Source organism: Eleutherodactylus coqui, chromosome 1 (assembly GCF_035609145.1).
Source record: "Eleutherodactylus coqui strain aEleCoq1 chromosome 1, aEleCoq1.hap1, whole genome shotgun sequence".
Lineage (NCBI taxonomy): Eukaryota > Metazoa > Chordata > Amphibia > Anura > Eleutherodactylidae > Eleutherodactylus > Eleutherodactylus coqui.
Window position 1 is genome coordinate 105,328,347 of NC_089837.1, and position 15,060 is coordinate 105,343,406.

General features: G+C 41.0%; 1 protein-coding gene across 1 annotated transcript in view; it reads left to right on the forward strand.

The window, feature by feature from the left end:
• Window positions 1-15,060, forward strand: part of MYO7B (myosin VIIB) — a 173,404-nt gene that overhangs the window by 141,547 nt on the left and 16,797 nt on the right. The window contains exons 36-45 of the mRNA XM_066599774.1: window positions 2,076-2,257; window positions 4,420-4,544; window positions 4,876-5,033; window positions 5,893-6,046; window positions 8,686-8,841; window positions 10,447-10,552; window positions 11,748-11,861; window positions 13,243-13,327; window positions 13,418-13,524; window positions 13,613-13,798. Coding sequence (XP_066455871.1) covers window positions 2,076-2,257; window positions 4,420-4,544; window positions 4,876-5,033; window positions 5,893-6,046; window positions 8,686-8,841; window positions 10,447-10,552; window positions 11,748-11,861; window positions 13,243-13,327; window positions 13,418-13,524; window positions 13,613-13,798 — 1,373 coding nt within the window. The remainder of the gene's footprint in view (window positions 1-2,075; window positions 2,258-4,419; window positions 4,545-4,875; window positions 5,034-5,892; window positions 6,047-8,685; window positions 8,842-10,446; window positions 10,553-11,747; window positions 11,862-13,242; window positions 13,328-13,417; window positions 13,525-13,612; window positions 13,799-15,060) is intronic.

Genomic DNA, 15,060 nt, shown 5'->3' on the forward strand with positions numbered 1-15,060 from the left:
CCCATTGCTTTCAATGGAGCCGGCTGTATTGCCGGCTCCATTCAATTCAATGCGCAGGACAGCTCCGGCCCGTTTCTAATGAAACGCGGCTAGGAGCAGTTTTTTTGGGCGATTTTTCGGCCCCGGTCACGCGATTTGCGGATGCGCATCCATCATGCGATCCGCAAATCGCGGGAAAAAACGCCCGTGTGACTAAGGCCTAAGGTCCCGCCACCTTTACTTCTTTAACCATTTCCTCCCTGTTGGTAAGAATTAGGTCCAAGATGGCAGATTGTCTTATTTTCTCTTCTGCCTTTTGGAAGATAAAGTTGTCAGCAGTAGAGGATAAGAATTTATTGGATCCATTACTTTTACCTGAGCGAGATTCCCAACAAATGTCTGGATAGTTAAAATCTAGCATGATCACTATGTTGTACTTTGGTGATCTGACGTAGAAAGAGTTCATCCATATTTACTGCTTGTACAATGGTGTCCTTTCTGTTGTCCTCTCCTTGTATTCTTACCCAGTTTCTACAGAACTACCATTCTCTGAAGCTTGAATCTCTGTGAAGATATGTGCTTTCCTACCATTCAATGCAACACCTCCTCCTCTTTTATTAAGTCTGTTTCTTATAAATAAGTTGCAGCCTTCAAGCCTTGTATTCCAATCATGTATATCTCATCAAGTTTCCGTGATGCCTATGACATCACATTTCTCTTCCTGTGTTACAATCTCCAGTTCTCCTTGTTTGTTTCCCATGCTCTGTGCATTTGTATGGAAACATTTTAATTTCTGATCGGTGTCTCTTAAGGCCCTTTTAGATGGGACGAATGTTGGGCAAACTATGCCCAACACTCGTCCCCGCACATACTAGCTCCCGTTATCGGCTGTAGGAGATTTCTCTCCTCTCGCTCCCCCGCCCCTCTCTATTGACTTAACATAGTGGCGGTTCAGTACTGAACGGCAGCTATTTACACTAAACGATGAGCAATCAACTCATCGTCCATCGTTTATGCTGCATAAATTCAAGGATAGCATACATAGTTGCATACATTTGACCATATGTTTGATGGGACTCTTTCACCATTCCATTAAACAGAAACCACCGAATGTAGTATGAATTTGCCCTTACGTTGTTTAAAATATTGTAGTTATCAATAGTTTTTCTTATCATAATTGGCCAAAGAGATAACATCAGACCACTGTTTGCAAAATTGGATCTGGTTAACCCAATCTAACTTTTTGTGAAAATCGCTGAAAATTTGGGAAGGTGAGTGTGTGTGTGCGTGTATATCCCCTCAATGATTGTGGCTCAGTGGTTAGCACTGTTACCTTGCAACAAGGACAACATCTGCATGGACTTTAAAAAAGTTTATCTATATGTTTACCTTAGAATGATTTGAACCTAGAACTCCAGCATTGCTAGCAACTGAGCCAACATACTAGTTCCTGGTTCTGCAGAGGAGGAAAAAAAACACAGAGAACATAAACACTACATTAAGATGTTGCTCTTGGTCAGATCTGACCAAGGACTTTGCATCTTCTCTTTGTGTTTCTGCTTCTCCTCCCAAGAAGGTAGAAAGTGTGATAGCTCAATTGTTTGCAATGCTGTCTTGCAGTGCTGGAGTTCTATGTTCAAATCTGACCAAAGGTAACACCTGGATGTATTTATGCTGTGTTTGTGTTTATTCTTCTCCATCTTTTTCTACATCTCCGAAGAACCACGAACAAGTGTGTTGATTTGGTTGTTAGTACTGCTGTCTTGCAGTTCTAAGTACAAATCTGACTTAACTCCTTGATAAGATTTGAACCTAGGACCCCAACACTAAAATGTAACAGTGCTGTCTCACATTCATTGAGGAGACACACAATCACTCACTTATTTACTCAAATACATGAACCCACTTTTTATTCGATCTATTTTAATGGGAATCGGGATAGAGTTGTCCGATTATTTTTGGAAAATCAGGTAAGTCACTTCTGAACTGATTATTCCAATAATCGCTCAACACTAGTTATCATGACCAATTTGAATGTCGTAATTCAAAAGCAATGTTTTCCTTGACTCAACATAGGTCTCTATCTTTATTCCTAGATGAGCCGGACCTATTAAGCTTTCGGAATGGGGATCTACTTTTTCTTAACAGAAGTCCAGAACTTCAGAATGGGCCGAATTGGACCAATGCACAAAATGAAAGAACTGGAAACAGTGGTGTTGTGCCTTTGGATGCCATCTATATTGTACCAGCCCTTACCAAACCTAGCTCTGAAATGCTGGTAAGCAAATAGTGTTAATAAAAGTACATAATGAGAAATTCATAAAACAGTTTATATGAGATTCTAGCATAAAAAGTCTAAAATTGTCGCACTTGCACTAAAATTTTGCCCTTACCTCTTTTGTAAAAAGTAGGCAGGTCTTGACAGGAGGGGGACAGGGCTACCTGCAACCTGTCCAATTCACTCTAATTTACACCAGAAGGTAGCAATTATAATGGAAGTCTATGGTAGATTTTACCTGTGTAGGCACATGGGGGGCCAAAATGTTATAAATGTAATTAAAGACTTGTGCCTCTTATTACATTTGGTGCATCTTACTCAAATATAATTTATTTAGGACCAGCAAGTAAAACACTGGTCATAGATACATGTGCCCCATAGTCCATAAATCCTATAGAGTATAGAAATATTGGCCCACATTTGTTAATAATGTTTCTTTAATTGGGGAGATTGGCAAACTTGTAGGCTGTCGAAGTTGGCGTCCACGTTGATCCCATGCATATTCTAGTGGCGATAAATCTGGCAAGCAGGCAGGTCAGAGAAGTGTGATAATATTGTGTAGGCATTCCTGTGACACCCTTGCTGTGTGCAGCTGAGCATTATCCTGCTGGAAAATGCCTCTTGGAAGCCCTGCCACGAGAGGAACACATGTGGCCGCTGGATGTCCTGAACATATTGTTGAGCTGTCATTGTCCCTAATACCACTACAAGTGGTGACCATCATTCATATGTGATGGCCGCCCAGACCATCACACAAGTAGTGGAGGTAGTGTGCCATTCCACTACAAAGGCAGCATTGAGGTGCTCACCTTCAGGTCTCCAGGAAAGAATATGGCCGTCGCCAGTGCCCAAACTAAACCTGGATTCATCGCTCTGTAGCAGTCCAGTTTCATCATTCACGACACCTCTGCAAACAGAGGTGAGAGGCATGGGTGTCAAAGCCAATGCACATAATGGGCGCTGAGAAAACAAATGTTCTTCTTCAGCCAAGTACTTGGAAATGGTTCTGATAGACACAGAGGCCGGTAACGATGATGCCACCTGTCTATGGATGGCGGACAATGAAGCAGTTGAAGCTGCTCATGCTTGTCGGACAATGAGACAATCCTCTTCACTGGTGGTCTTTTGAGGGCGTCCTGTGCCTGGTCACCTTGTGTGTGTGTCCCCTCATGCATCAACTGGAACCAACATCCACTAATAGTCTTTTCATAATAGCCAAGGTGGTGGGCAAATTGTCAATGTGACCATTGAGCTTCTTGCATTCCAATAATGTGCCCCTTCTTGAACTGTTAAGTAGGCAAAATCTCTTTGATTGCATTGTAGAAACATGTCTAGCGGTCAACAAGCTCTACACAAATGGAAAAAGTGGTCCACTACACACAAGTAGTCTCTGTGAGCCTTTTTATAGGCCAACGGTGGTCACAATTTTAGAGCCTTAGGTTCATTTAATAACACCACAACTTTCTTTGCATATCTGCCTGAGGCCGGACTCACACAAGCATGTATTCCTCACATGTATTTTGCACGCGGAATATGCTGTACCGATCTCCCATAGGTGGCTATGTTACCTCCTCTCACACGAATTATGCAAAATAATCGCTCAAGAAAAGTCATAGCATGTTCTATCTTGACGCCCATTTACACACCAAGATAGCACATTGTGATGGGCGGCACATAGCCAGTATGCAATGTCATTGCATACTAACTGTGTACTGCGTGCGTATATCTTGCAGCCTGCACTCTGTGAGATATAGTTGTGTGAGCTTGGCCTGAGATGTAACAGCATGCCGAGTTTTGCAGCAAAATGACAACTCCTTCTATTTGCTTGTTTTTACTTTTACATAGAGTGTATTTACAGATAAATGTAGCTTTTGTTTTTCATTTTAATAAAATATATTATGTAAGCTACATCTCCTCCAGACCATGTTCACTTTTTTTTGTCATTTTTAAAATTTGGCAAGAGGAAAAAGTTGGCAGAAATTGCACAATTATTTCATACATTGCATGCACAATTTATGCTAAAAACTGGTGTAAACAGGTTAACAAATGCAGACTAATTTGCCCCTCTGTTGCTTACGTACAGTACATTGTGTTACTTGAAATTCTTTCTCATATGTGCATTTTGTTGTTTATTAACTATTGCATTTGACTTTTGCCCTCAGAGGATGATCGCTATGTCCCCAGAACAGAGAAAATCAGAATTAATCAGCTCTTCATTTGACGAGTTCACCCAAAAGGAAGTAATAAAACCATACACTTTAGAGGAATTTTCCATGCAGTATTTCAGGTATACATATTAGGTACAAGACATGGAAGTCAGTAATACATAACATATGCATATGTTTATGAGTCACACATTATACAAGCAATTTTTTTTATTTCTCTATTTTATTTAAAACCAAAAATCTGTTGCAAATAATAAATTATGAATTTTTACTGTAAGAGCATTCCTTCTTTCCTCTTTTTTCCTTCTTTGTTCTTTTTCTTCTTCTTTCTCCTTCTCCCTTTTTCTTTCCTCCTTTTTTTATCTCCGCACTAAGCAGTATATAAGATTATATCAAATCTACGCATTTTTAAATTTCATATATGTAATGTCACATGTTTGGTCCTGTCCTCAGACCTCCAGACCCTGAAAGTGTTTCTAAGGCCTTTCTACAAAGATCTCGTGGTAAATCACAGCTTTGGGCTCACTCTAAGGAACCATTAAGACAGCCCTTGCTTCGGAAGGTTTGTGAAGAGGTTGATTTGCGCGATTATGCCTGCCAGGCTTTCATTGATATCCTTTATTTATGCAGTGCACAGGTGTTGTAAAATGGATGATTTGTAGTTAAATGTAGTATTACATGGCTCCCATTCACAAGAGTTGTCTTCACTAGACGACCCCTTTACTACCTTGAACTAGATAAAATGCTTCCTAAACTCCCCAAGATAACAAGAGATACTAGTTATTAACCCCTAAACTAACCTAATGTCTTAATTTGTGGTACATCTACCCCATGGGGACATACCATGCCTTTTACCCTTATGCTGTATTACTGTAATAGGAGTAGCACAGTGTATATGATCATACATTTGTATGGCTTGTGTGTTAATTTGTTGAAGTCAAACTGAAACACTGCTCTAAACAATCAAGGGTATTTCCAGGAATATTACCACTCTACTACTCTACAGATATGTTCACTCTGCAATTGAAATGTTATATCTGTGTCGGATTTTTCAAACATGGATCTGACATTTAATCCGTGGCAAAAATCTGAGACATAGCCTCGGAGTCCTGCTGTGAATTTGCATGCGGATCCGCACATGGATGCAGCCTAATTCAATAGTGCAAGTCCGCGTGTGGCCACCCAACTCTGCTTCCACGGATTCTGTGTCTAGAATTGACATGTCGATTCTTTTCTTCCGAAATACAGAAGTTCATACAGCACAGTAATCCATAGAGTTCAGTTGAATGCTAAAGTGACCCAGATTTTAATGTAATTTTGGTGCGGAATTCACTCTGTAATTACATTGTGTGAATGGGGCCTACACAACCACATCAAAAAAGGTGTTATGTAGTGCATGTGGAAAGTTACAATTACATATAGCAATAATTAACTTCTACAATTATAATATTTGACCTTAACGTAACCTACCTATTATGAAATACATGGGAGACTATCCATCAAAACAGTCTCGCTCCCCAGTAGAACTTACAGATCAGATATTCTCTGGCCCAGTACGCGAGGAATGTCTTAGAGATGAAATCTACTGCCAGATCTTGAAGCAAATGACATCAAATAGCAACAGGTAAACTCTACTGATGAATGATTGAATTGCCAGTTTTCTTTGGTTGAAAAAAAAAGTTGAAAAATTATATATATATGTATAGTATGTGTCTACACTAGTCAGTCATAGCATTAAAATTAGAGGTACTGACAGAAAAATGCAAAACCTTGATTATCTCATGACAACGGCACATGATATGTTTTGGGATAGTGTGGATATAAAAAGTCTACACCCCCAGTTAAAACACCATGTTTTTGTCATGTTAAAAAATCCAACAAAAATGAATCATTTCAGATTTATTTCCACCTTCAATGTGACCCATTATCTTGCTATTTGTATAGCGCCAACTTAAAGCCTTTTTACACGCAACGATTATCGCTCAAAATTTTCGGCATAAAATCCATTATTCAGCTGAAGAGCTGATAGCAGGGACTTCACGTTGTGTTCTCCGGCAAGCGCTGTTAACATTGTTTTAGCTGTCAGCCCTGCGGCAGAACAAAGGGAATGCATTAAGAGAACAGACCACTCGCTGTTCTCTGAATATAGCTCCCGGCTGCTCACACGCATTAATAAGCTACTAATTGGCATTGAAAACAAAATGAAATCACATTGAAGGTGGAAATAAATCTAAAATGATTCATCTTTGTTGGATTTTTTAACATGACAAAAACATGGCATTTTAACGGGGGGGGTGACTTTTTATAGCCACTGTATATTTGGCAGCAAGTAAACAGTCAATTCTTGAAGTTAATCTGTTGAAAACAGGAAAAATGGGCAAATTTTAGAGATTTTGACAAGGACCAAATTGCAGTGGCTGGACAATTAGGCCAGGGCAACTCTAAAATGGCAGACCTTGTGGCGTTTTCCTGGTATGCAAGAGATAGTAACTTGCAAAAGGGGTCCAAGAAAGGATAACTAGTGAACCATCAAAAGGGTACCCTAGGCTCATTGATGCACATGGATAGTGAAGGATAGACCGTCTGGTCCAATCCCACAAAAGAGTTACCGTAGCACAAATTGCTAAAAAGTTAATATTGGCTGTTATAGAAAGGTGCCAGAACAGACAGCACATCACAGGTTGCCATGTGTATGGCTATGTAGCCACAGATCATTAACAGTGCCTATGCAATGTTCTGCTAGGAAACCTTGGATCCTGACATTCATGTGGATGTTACTTTGACACATACCACCTACCGAAATGTTGTTGCATATGAAATATGTCTCTTTATGGCAAGAGTATTCCCTAATGGCCATGGCGTCTTTCAGCAGGCTAATGCGCCCTGCTACACTGCAAAAATTGTTCAGGAATGGTTTCAGGAATATGACAGAGTTCAAAGCCTCCAAATTCCTAAATCAAGTTAACCATCTGTAAATTATGCTGCAAAAACCATGGAGATCCCACCTTGAAACTTGCAGGACGTAAGCATCTGCTGCAGACATCTTAATGCCAGATACCGTAGGACACCTTCAAAGGTCTTGTGAAATCCATAACTCCATGGGTTCCATGCCCAAATGATGTTACGCATGTGGTTTTATTGCACGATTAACTTTCTAAAATCTAAAATCCCCGCCTGCTAAAAGAGCTGAATGTAATTGGCTGAGGTGCTCAGCCAATCAAAATCAGCTCTTTCAGCAGCCGGGGATTTAAAATCCCCGACTGCTGATAGATCAGCACCACAGTGCAGGGGACAGGAGAAGAAGACGCGGCTGAGCCCCAGCAGCTGAAGCAAGGTGAATATCTATTTTTTTTTGTTTTTCACAGCACTTTTACAGGATTTTCAGGGAAGGGCTTATATTTAAAGCCCTTCCCTGAAAGCAATTGACAGGGTGCCAGCAGCAGAATCCTCTACGGCAGCTGTCATATGTGACAGCTGCAGTAGAGAATTGAAGAATTCCTCTGCTGCATCTGTCACAGATGTGGCAGATGAAGCAGCAGGGAATTCTTTTTACTAGCGGGGATGAAGAAAACATCTGCTGCATGCGGCAGATGTGTTCTTCATCCCCGCGGGGGACACGGCAGCGGCGGAGGGTATGTTTATTTTATTTTTTTTACACCAAAATAATTGTTTTTCAGGGAAGGGCTCATATGTAAAGCCCTTACCTGAAAAAGAATGCAAGGGTGCCGCCAGACCATTGTTTATAATGGAGCCGCCGGCAGCAGCCGCAGCTCCATTGAAAACAATGCACGGACCTGCATTCACACGTGTTTTTGCACATACATGGGTGCGCACCTATGTACGCACAAAAACACGCTCGTGTGAAGCCACCCTGAGTCTGATGATGCAATATCCCATGCACTTTAAATACGCAAGGCACACTACTTTCTGTGGGGTTTATGTTATGCCTGGAAAACATGCCAATTCTACTGGGAATCCAGGAGGCTTTCCCATTTGTCGGGGACCTTCCAGACATTCTGAGAGCTTGGCAAGTATGTTTTCCTGTTATGGCTAATCAGTGTATATATTGCTGACTATATTGCCATATATACTGTTTATTCAGCAATACATTCAGACAATCATATAGTCTTTTATATCACTATTTTATGTAATTCATTTTAGTAAAGCATGTGTTTTGTTTTTTCTATAAGATGTCACACAATACACATATAACAGACTTCTCTATTTCACATTAAGAAGATGAAATTGTGTTTCTTCTTTCAGTTACAGTTTAAGCAGTGGATGGCAGCTGCTTTGGCTATGCACCGGACTCTTTCCACCAAGTAAAAGTTTGCTGGTCCATGTTCAGAAATTTATTGAGAACCAACAAAAGGAACCACTATCCAAGGAATGCAAACAAAGGATCCAAAGAGTACTACAGTAATAACAGCTCCAGTCTACATTATTTACAATTGTCATGTATAACTTAAGGCCTTAGTCACACGGGCGTTTTTTCACGCGATTTGCGCATCGCATGACGGATGCGCATGCGCAAATCGCGTGACCGGCGCCGAAAAATCGCCCGAAAATCTGCTCCTAGCCGCGTTTCATTAGAAACGGGCCGGAGCTGTCCAGCGCATTGCATTCAATGGAGCCGGCAATACAGCCGGCTCCATTGAAAGCAATGCGCTGCGGGCGAGTCCGGGATGAATTGTCGGGAAGGGCTTAAATATATAAACCCTTCCCTGCAATTCATCCTAAAATGTGTTAAAATAAAAAACATTTGTATACTCACCTTTCCGCTGCAGCCGGAGTCCTGCCGCGGCCGCTGTCAGTTCTCCTGAACTGCTTCTCGGCACTATTCAGCCGGCGGGGCTTTAAAATCCCCGCCTGCTGAATGATCTGCCCCTGATTGGTCACAGCCTGACCAATCAGAGGCAGGGCTCACTCACACACCCATTCATGAATTCATGAATGGGTGAGTGACTGCTCCTCTCATTGGCTCAGCGGGACCAGCAGCTCCCGCTGAGCCAATGAGAGGAGCAGTCACTCACCCATTCATGAATTCATGAATGGGTGTGTGAGTGAACCCTGCCTCTGATTGGTCAGGCTGTGACCAATCAGAGGCAGATCATTCAGCAGGCGGGGATTTTAAAGCCCTGCCGGCTGAATAGTGCCGAGAAGCAGTCCAGGAGAACTGACAGCGGCCGCGGCAGGACTCCGGCTGCAGCGGAAAGGTGAGTATACAATTTTTATTTATTTTAACACATTTTAGGATGAATTGCAGGGAAGGGCTTATATATTTAAGCCCTTCCCGACAATTCATCCCGCGCACGCCGGCAGCCCATTGCTTTCAATGGAGCCGGTTGTATTGCCGGCTCCATTGAATTCAATGGGCAAACATCGTTCTTCTCTGTCACAGCTGTTACAGCTGTGGCAGAGAAGAATGATTTGTCTTCTATATGTTCTCAATGGGGTCGGCGCTACTGCCGCCGGCCCCATTGAGCGCATATACAGAAGAGAACAGGAATCGCAGATCGCAGATAGGTGCGATCTGCGATTTCTGTTCTATAATTTATCGGACGAGCGCATAAAAAGCGCTCATGTGTCCGATACCATTGCAAAGCAATGGTTTTATAAAATTGCCGGACGCATGCGCATGCGCAAATCGCGGCTAAAAACGCCCGTGTGACTAAGGCCTTATAGTGCACTAGAAAATATAAGTGTTAAATAAAAGGATAATCTCACCCTAATATCACATAGAACTACTGTCACTACAGAACAAATGCTAACCTCCCAAACATTTGAAGCTGAGACCCATATGTTGTCCTAAAGTAAGCACAGAAATTAAAGAAATCATTTCCACTAGAAAAACTGCCCATGGATTGTATAATTCCACTATTTGCTATACTAATCTGTGTCTATTAATTATATACATGCATACGTATTTTATGGAAGCTCTGTAAAAGTAACTTTTGTATTGTATGAAATAGATATATAGTTTCCTGGACATTTTACTGACCATGTTTTTGTTATGGTACATAGAAATGGTCCAAGAAAACAACCCCCTCACCAGGTAGAAGTTGAAGCCATACAACAAATGAGTACCAAAATCTACCACAAAGTGTACTTTCCAAATGGCACAGAAGAGGTATGAGTGCAATTATACTGTAGACCCTTACATGTACTGTGGTACATCCTACGTTTATTGTCAGTGAATTCTTTAAAGGATAAGGATTCTTTTCAGGGCCTATTTTCTTGTCTAATATACTTAGCATATTTAAGGAAACATTCCATATTTAAAGTATTTTAAATAAGGTGGATATTATTATATATTTTAAAGCACCATTAATTCCAGGGCACTGTATAAATGAAACATAGAGGGTCAACAACATATAAACTGTTATATACAAATATAACCATATTACATATATGCAGTGATGGGAATGATAAGCATCTAGTAAATGACTGACAAATTGAAAGGAAGGCAGTAAGGACCCTGCCCACAAGGACTTACATTGTACAGGGAAAGCAGACAGTAGGTGATGGTGGAAGGTGCCCTTGTTGCAGCGGCAGTGGTGTTACTGTAGGCTGTAAACTTATCTGAAGAGGGTTTTCCGGTTCCTTTAGAAACTTTTCCAGGTGGTGAAGAGTCTGATGTGTTGTGGTAGCGAGTTCTAAAGTATAGGTGATGCACGGGAGAAATCCTGGAGACAATTATGTAAGGAGCTCACAGGAGACTGAAGAGAAGAAAGTGTTGTGAAGACCGGGGAAGTACAGAGGAAACATGTTGTGAACAGCCTTATATGTCACCGATAATAACTTGAACTGGATTCTCTCGACAATAGGCAGCCAGTGAAGAGATTGGCAGAAGGAGAGGAAAGAAAGTAACTCAGTAATGGTCTGAGAGGTGGATAAGCCCGGCAGCAGAGTTGAGAATGGGAATTGGAGGGGCACACGTGCATTAGGTGGGAGGCCACAGAGAAGGATGTTGCAGTTGTCTAGATGGGATATGATGAGGGCATGCACTATTACTTTTGTTGGCTTGCATGTGAAATATTCCCAATTTTTACTTTTTTACCTTCAATACCTTAAGGGTCAGGGTGTTTTGATCCTAAAGGACCAAACACTTTTTAGGGATTTTACCCATGTGGTGGTTTTACTGCCCCACTTTTTTTACTTTGGCTACCAAAATTAATTTTGTTCCTTTTTTCCTGTGACATATAGGGCTATTCTTCATATCTTTCTTCACTGAACTTTTGTTTTTTTCAATTCTTTTGTTTATTTGACAAAGGGCACTCAGTAAATTCTTGTAATATCTATGTTATGTCTTACATCTCTCATAGGCGTTTGAAGTTGGCACAAACACTAAGGTGAGAGAAGTGTGCCAGAACATCTCTAACAAGCTGCAGCTCAGTTCCTGGGATGGCTTCAGCGTCTTTTTAAAGATAGGAGACAAGGCAATGCTTTAACGTTTTATTTTATAATTTTCATTAAACACTGGTATAATTGAAATTTGTAATGTAATATACATTTCTTAGACCATTTTTCTTAAAATGTTGCACTCCCTTTTTTGCTTTTCAGCAAGTTATTAAAATGTGCACTTGTAACCTAAATAAAATATATATGTTAAGTAACATACAATTACAATAATTCCAGGTTACTGCTGTGAATTGTGCCAATTGCTAAAACAAAATGACATTGGTGCTAGGAAAGGTCATCTCCCCTCCACTATAGTCAATACCCAACAATGCTGCCTCCATAAAAAACTGAGAAGATCCATCGGGTGCTAATTTTTCTAGTAATTAGCTTAGTATCTTAGCAATATGCTATCAGTGTCTGTAATGAGGCATTATGTATTATACCCTGAGGAAGAACCCTCAGTAGGTTCAAAAGTTCACTATAACATCATGTATTTTTGTTAGCCATTAAAAGCTATCATATCTACAAGGTTACTTGGTTTCTCTTGTTGAAAACAATCCCATTTTGCTTTACTGCTAAAGCCCCATTTACACGCAACGATAATCGCTCAAAATTCGTCCAAACGATGGCTTTTGAGCAATAGCTGTTGCGTGTAAATGCGCGCCCATCATGCATTTTTCGTCCACTGTTTGTTCATCGCTGACTTCAAGTCAGCATAGAAATCCATCATCCCTGATAGCAGGGACCACACGCTAAGTTCTCCGCGGGGAGCGCTGATAACATTGAACACAGCGTGCAGCCCATGACAGAACAATGAAGATGTATAGAGAACAGACCACCTGTTGTTCTCTAAATACATGCAAATAAAGTTAATAAACTACTAATGGCAATTAGTGCCCATTAGTAGCTTATGCAGGATGTTTGCTCAAAACTGTCGCTCAAACTATCTTTTGAACGGATTTTGAGCAATCATCATTGCGTGTAAATGGGGCTTTACACGGTACCAAACTTTTTTGTTGCCATATAACTTAATAGTGACTTTAAAAAAGCAAATGAAGCTTATCAATTGTAGAGTATTAAAATCTTTGTTTGCTGACATTGAATGGAAATCTTCATTGATTACTTTTTGAGGATGAAATTTGCCCTTGTGCTGGACATACAGAGCTAAGTATAAGATCTCTGTCTGCACCTGTGTGATCATCCCATGACCCGCACAAATTTTCATCCTCTAGAAGTAAATGATAAACCTTATACAATGAATATGGTATAGTGGGTATGTGGGCAGCCAAATCCTATTTAATAGTAAATTATCAAGGTAAGAGGGGTGAGTTAAAGGGGTGAAGAATCAGCCATATGAAATGTTTTGACATCCATTTTGTAGCATATTTTTGTATTGACTGAGTGATTATTTTGCTGTAGGTTATAAGTCTGAATGAACAAGATTATTTCTACGATGCACTGAGGCAACTGAATGACTATATCCGAAAGAGCCGTCCTACTGCAGGTGAATTGTGCATGCATTTTCTGATCTGCACATAGAATACTTCATTTCATCAGATGATGTTCAGTCTGGTAACATGATTTTGTTATGCAGGAGCACCTACTTTTGCCAGTTTCCAGTTGCACTTCATGCGGAAGCTGTGGGTATCTGTTTTGCCAGGGAAGGATATCAAGGCTGATACTATATTTCACTATCATCAGGTATGTGACATTGACACTACAAGTTTACCTACGGAAAATGGAAAGTTGCAAAATTAATGGATCCTTTATTTCTTATTGCAATGTTCAGGAGCTACCAAAATATATGCGTGGGTACCACCACTGTACTGTGGAAGATGCTGTCAACTTAGCTGCACTCATATACAAAATACAGTACAAAAATGATCGCTCTCAACTTATCAACCTCAATAAAATCCTACGCGATTTGGTTCCAGAGTACCTTCTGCGTATGAGTGCACCGGAAGAATGGAAGAAGGTGGGTGGCCAACACAATTTTTCAGTATATATCAGCAGGGAATACACACAGAAAATAAAAAGGACAGACAGATTAATACCTCCTTATTCTTGTGTTTTCTAGAAAGAAATATCTTTATTTTCCGAAATTTCCATTATTGTTACTCTCTTTGTTTTATTTGTATGTATTTGTAATACTGGTAGTATTAAAGGGGTTATCAACATCATATCTGAACTGCTGATGAGTCAGGAATAGAGATGAGCGAGCATACTCGTCTGAGCTTGATGCTCGTTCGAGTATTAGGGTGCTCGAGATGCTCGTTACTCGAGACGAGCACCACGCGGTACTCGTCTCGATTAAATGAGCACTGATTGGTCAGATTGGTCCCTGCGCTGAGCCAATGAGAGGCAGCAGTCACTCACGCATTCATGAATTCATGAATGGGTGTGTGAGTGAGATCTGCCTCTGATTAGTCAGGCTGTGACCAATTAGAGGCAGCTCATTCAGCAGGTGGGGATTTTAAATCCCCGACTGCTGAATACTACTCACAGCTGTTCAGAGCAGTTCAGGAGGACTGCCGCCGGCCGCGCTGAACTCCGTCTGCCGGGACCAGGTGAATATATATTTTTTTTATTTTTACACATTTCTGGATGAATTGCAGGGAAGGGCTTATATATTTAAGCCCTTCCTGACAATTCATCCCACGATCGCCAGCAGCCCATTGCTTTCAATGGAGCCGGCTGTATTGCCGGCTCCATTGAATTCAATGGGCTAACATCGTTCTGCCGGGACAAGGTGAATATATATTTTTTTATTTTTACACATTTCTGGATGAATTGCAGGGAAGGGCTTATATATTTAAGCCCTTCCCGACAATTCATCCCGCGTTCGCCGACAGCCCATTGCTTTCAATGGAGCCGGCTGTATTGCCGGCTCCATTGAATTCAATGGGCTAACATTGTTCTTCTCTGCCACAGCTGTTACAGCTGTGGCAGAGGAGAACGATCTTTATGCTGACAGTGCGGGGGGGGGGCTCACTCTTGCCACTATTGTGGCTTAATAGTGGGACCTGGGAACTTGAGATGCAGCCCAACATGTAGCCCCTCGCCTGCCCTATCCGTTTCTGTGTCGTTCCCATCACTTTCTTGAATTTCCCAGGTTTTCACAAATGAAAACCTTAACGAGCATCGGCGATATACAAAAATGCTCGAGTTGCCCATTGACTTCAATGGGGTTCGTTACTCGAAACGAACTCTCGAGCATCACTGAAAGTTCGACTCGAG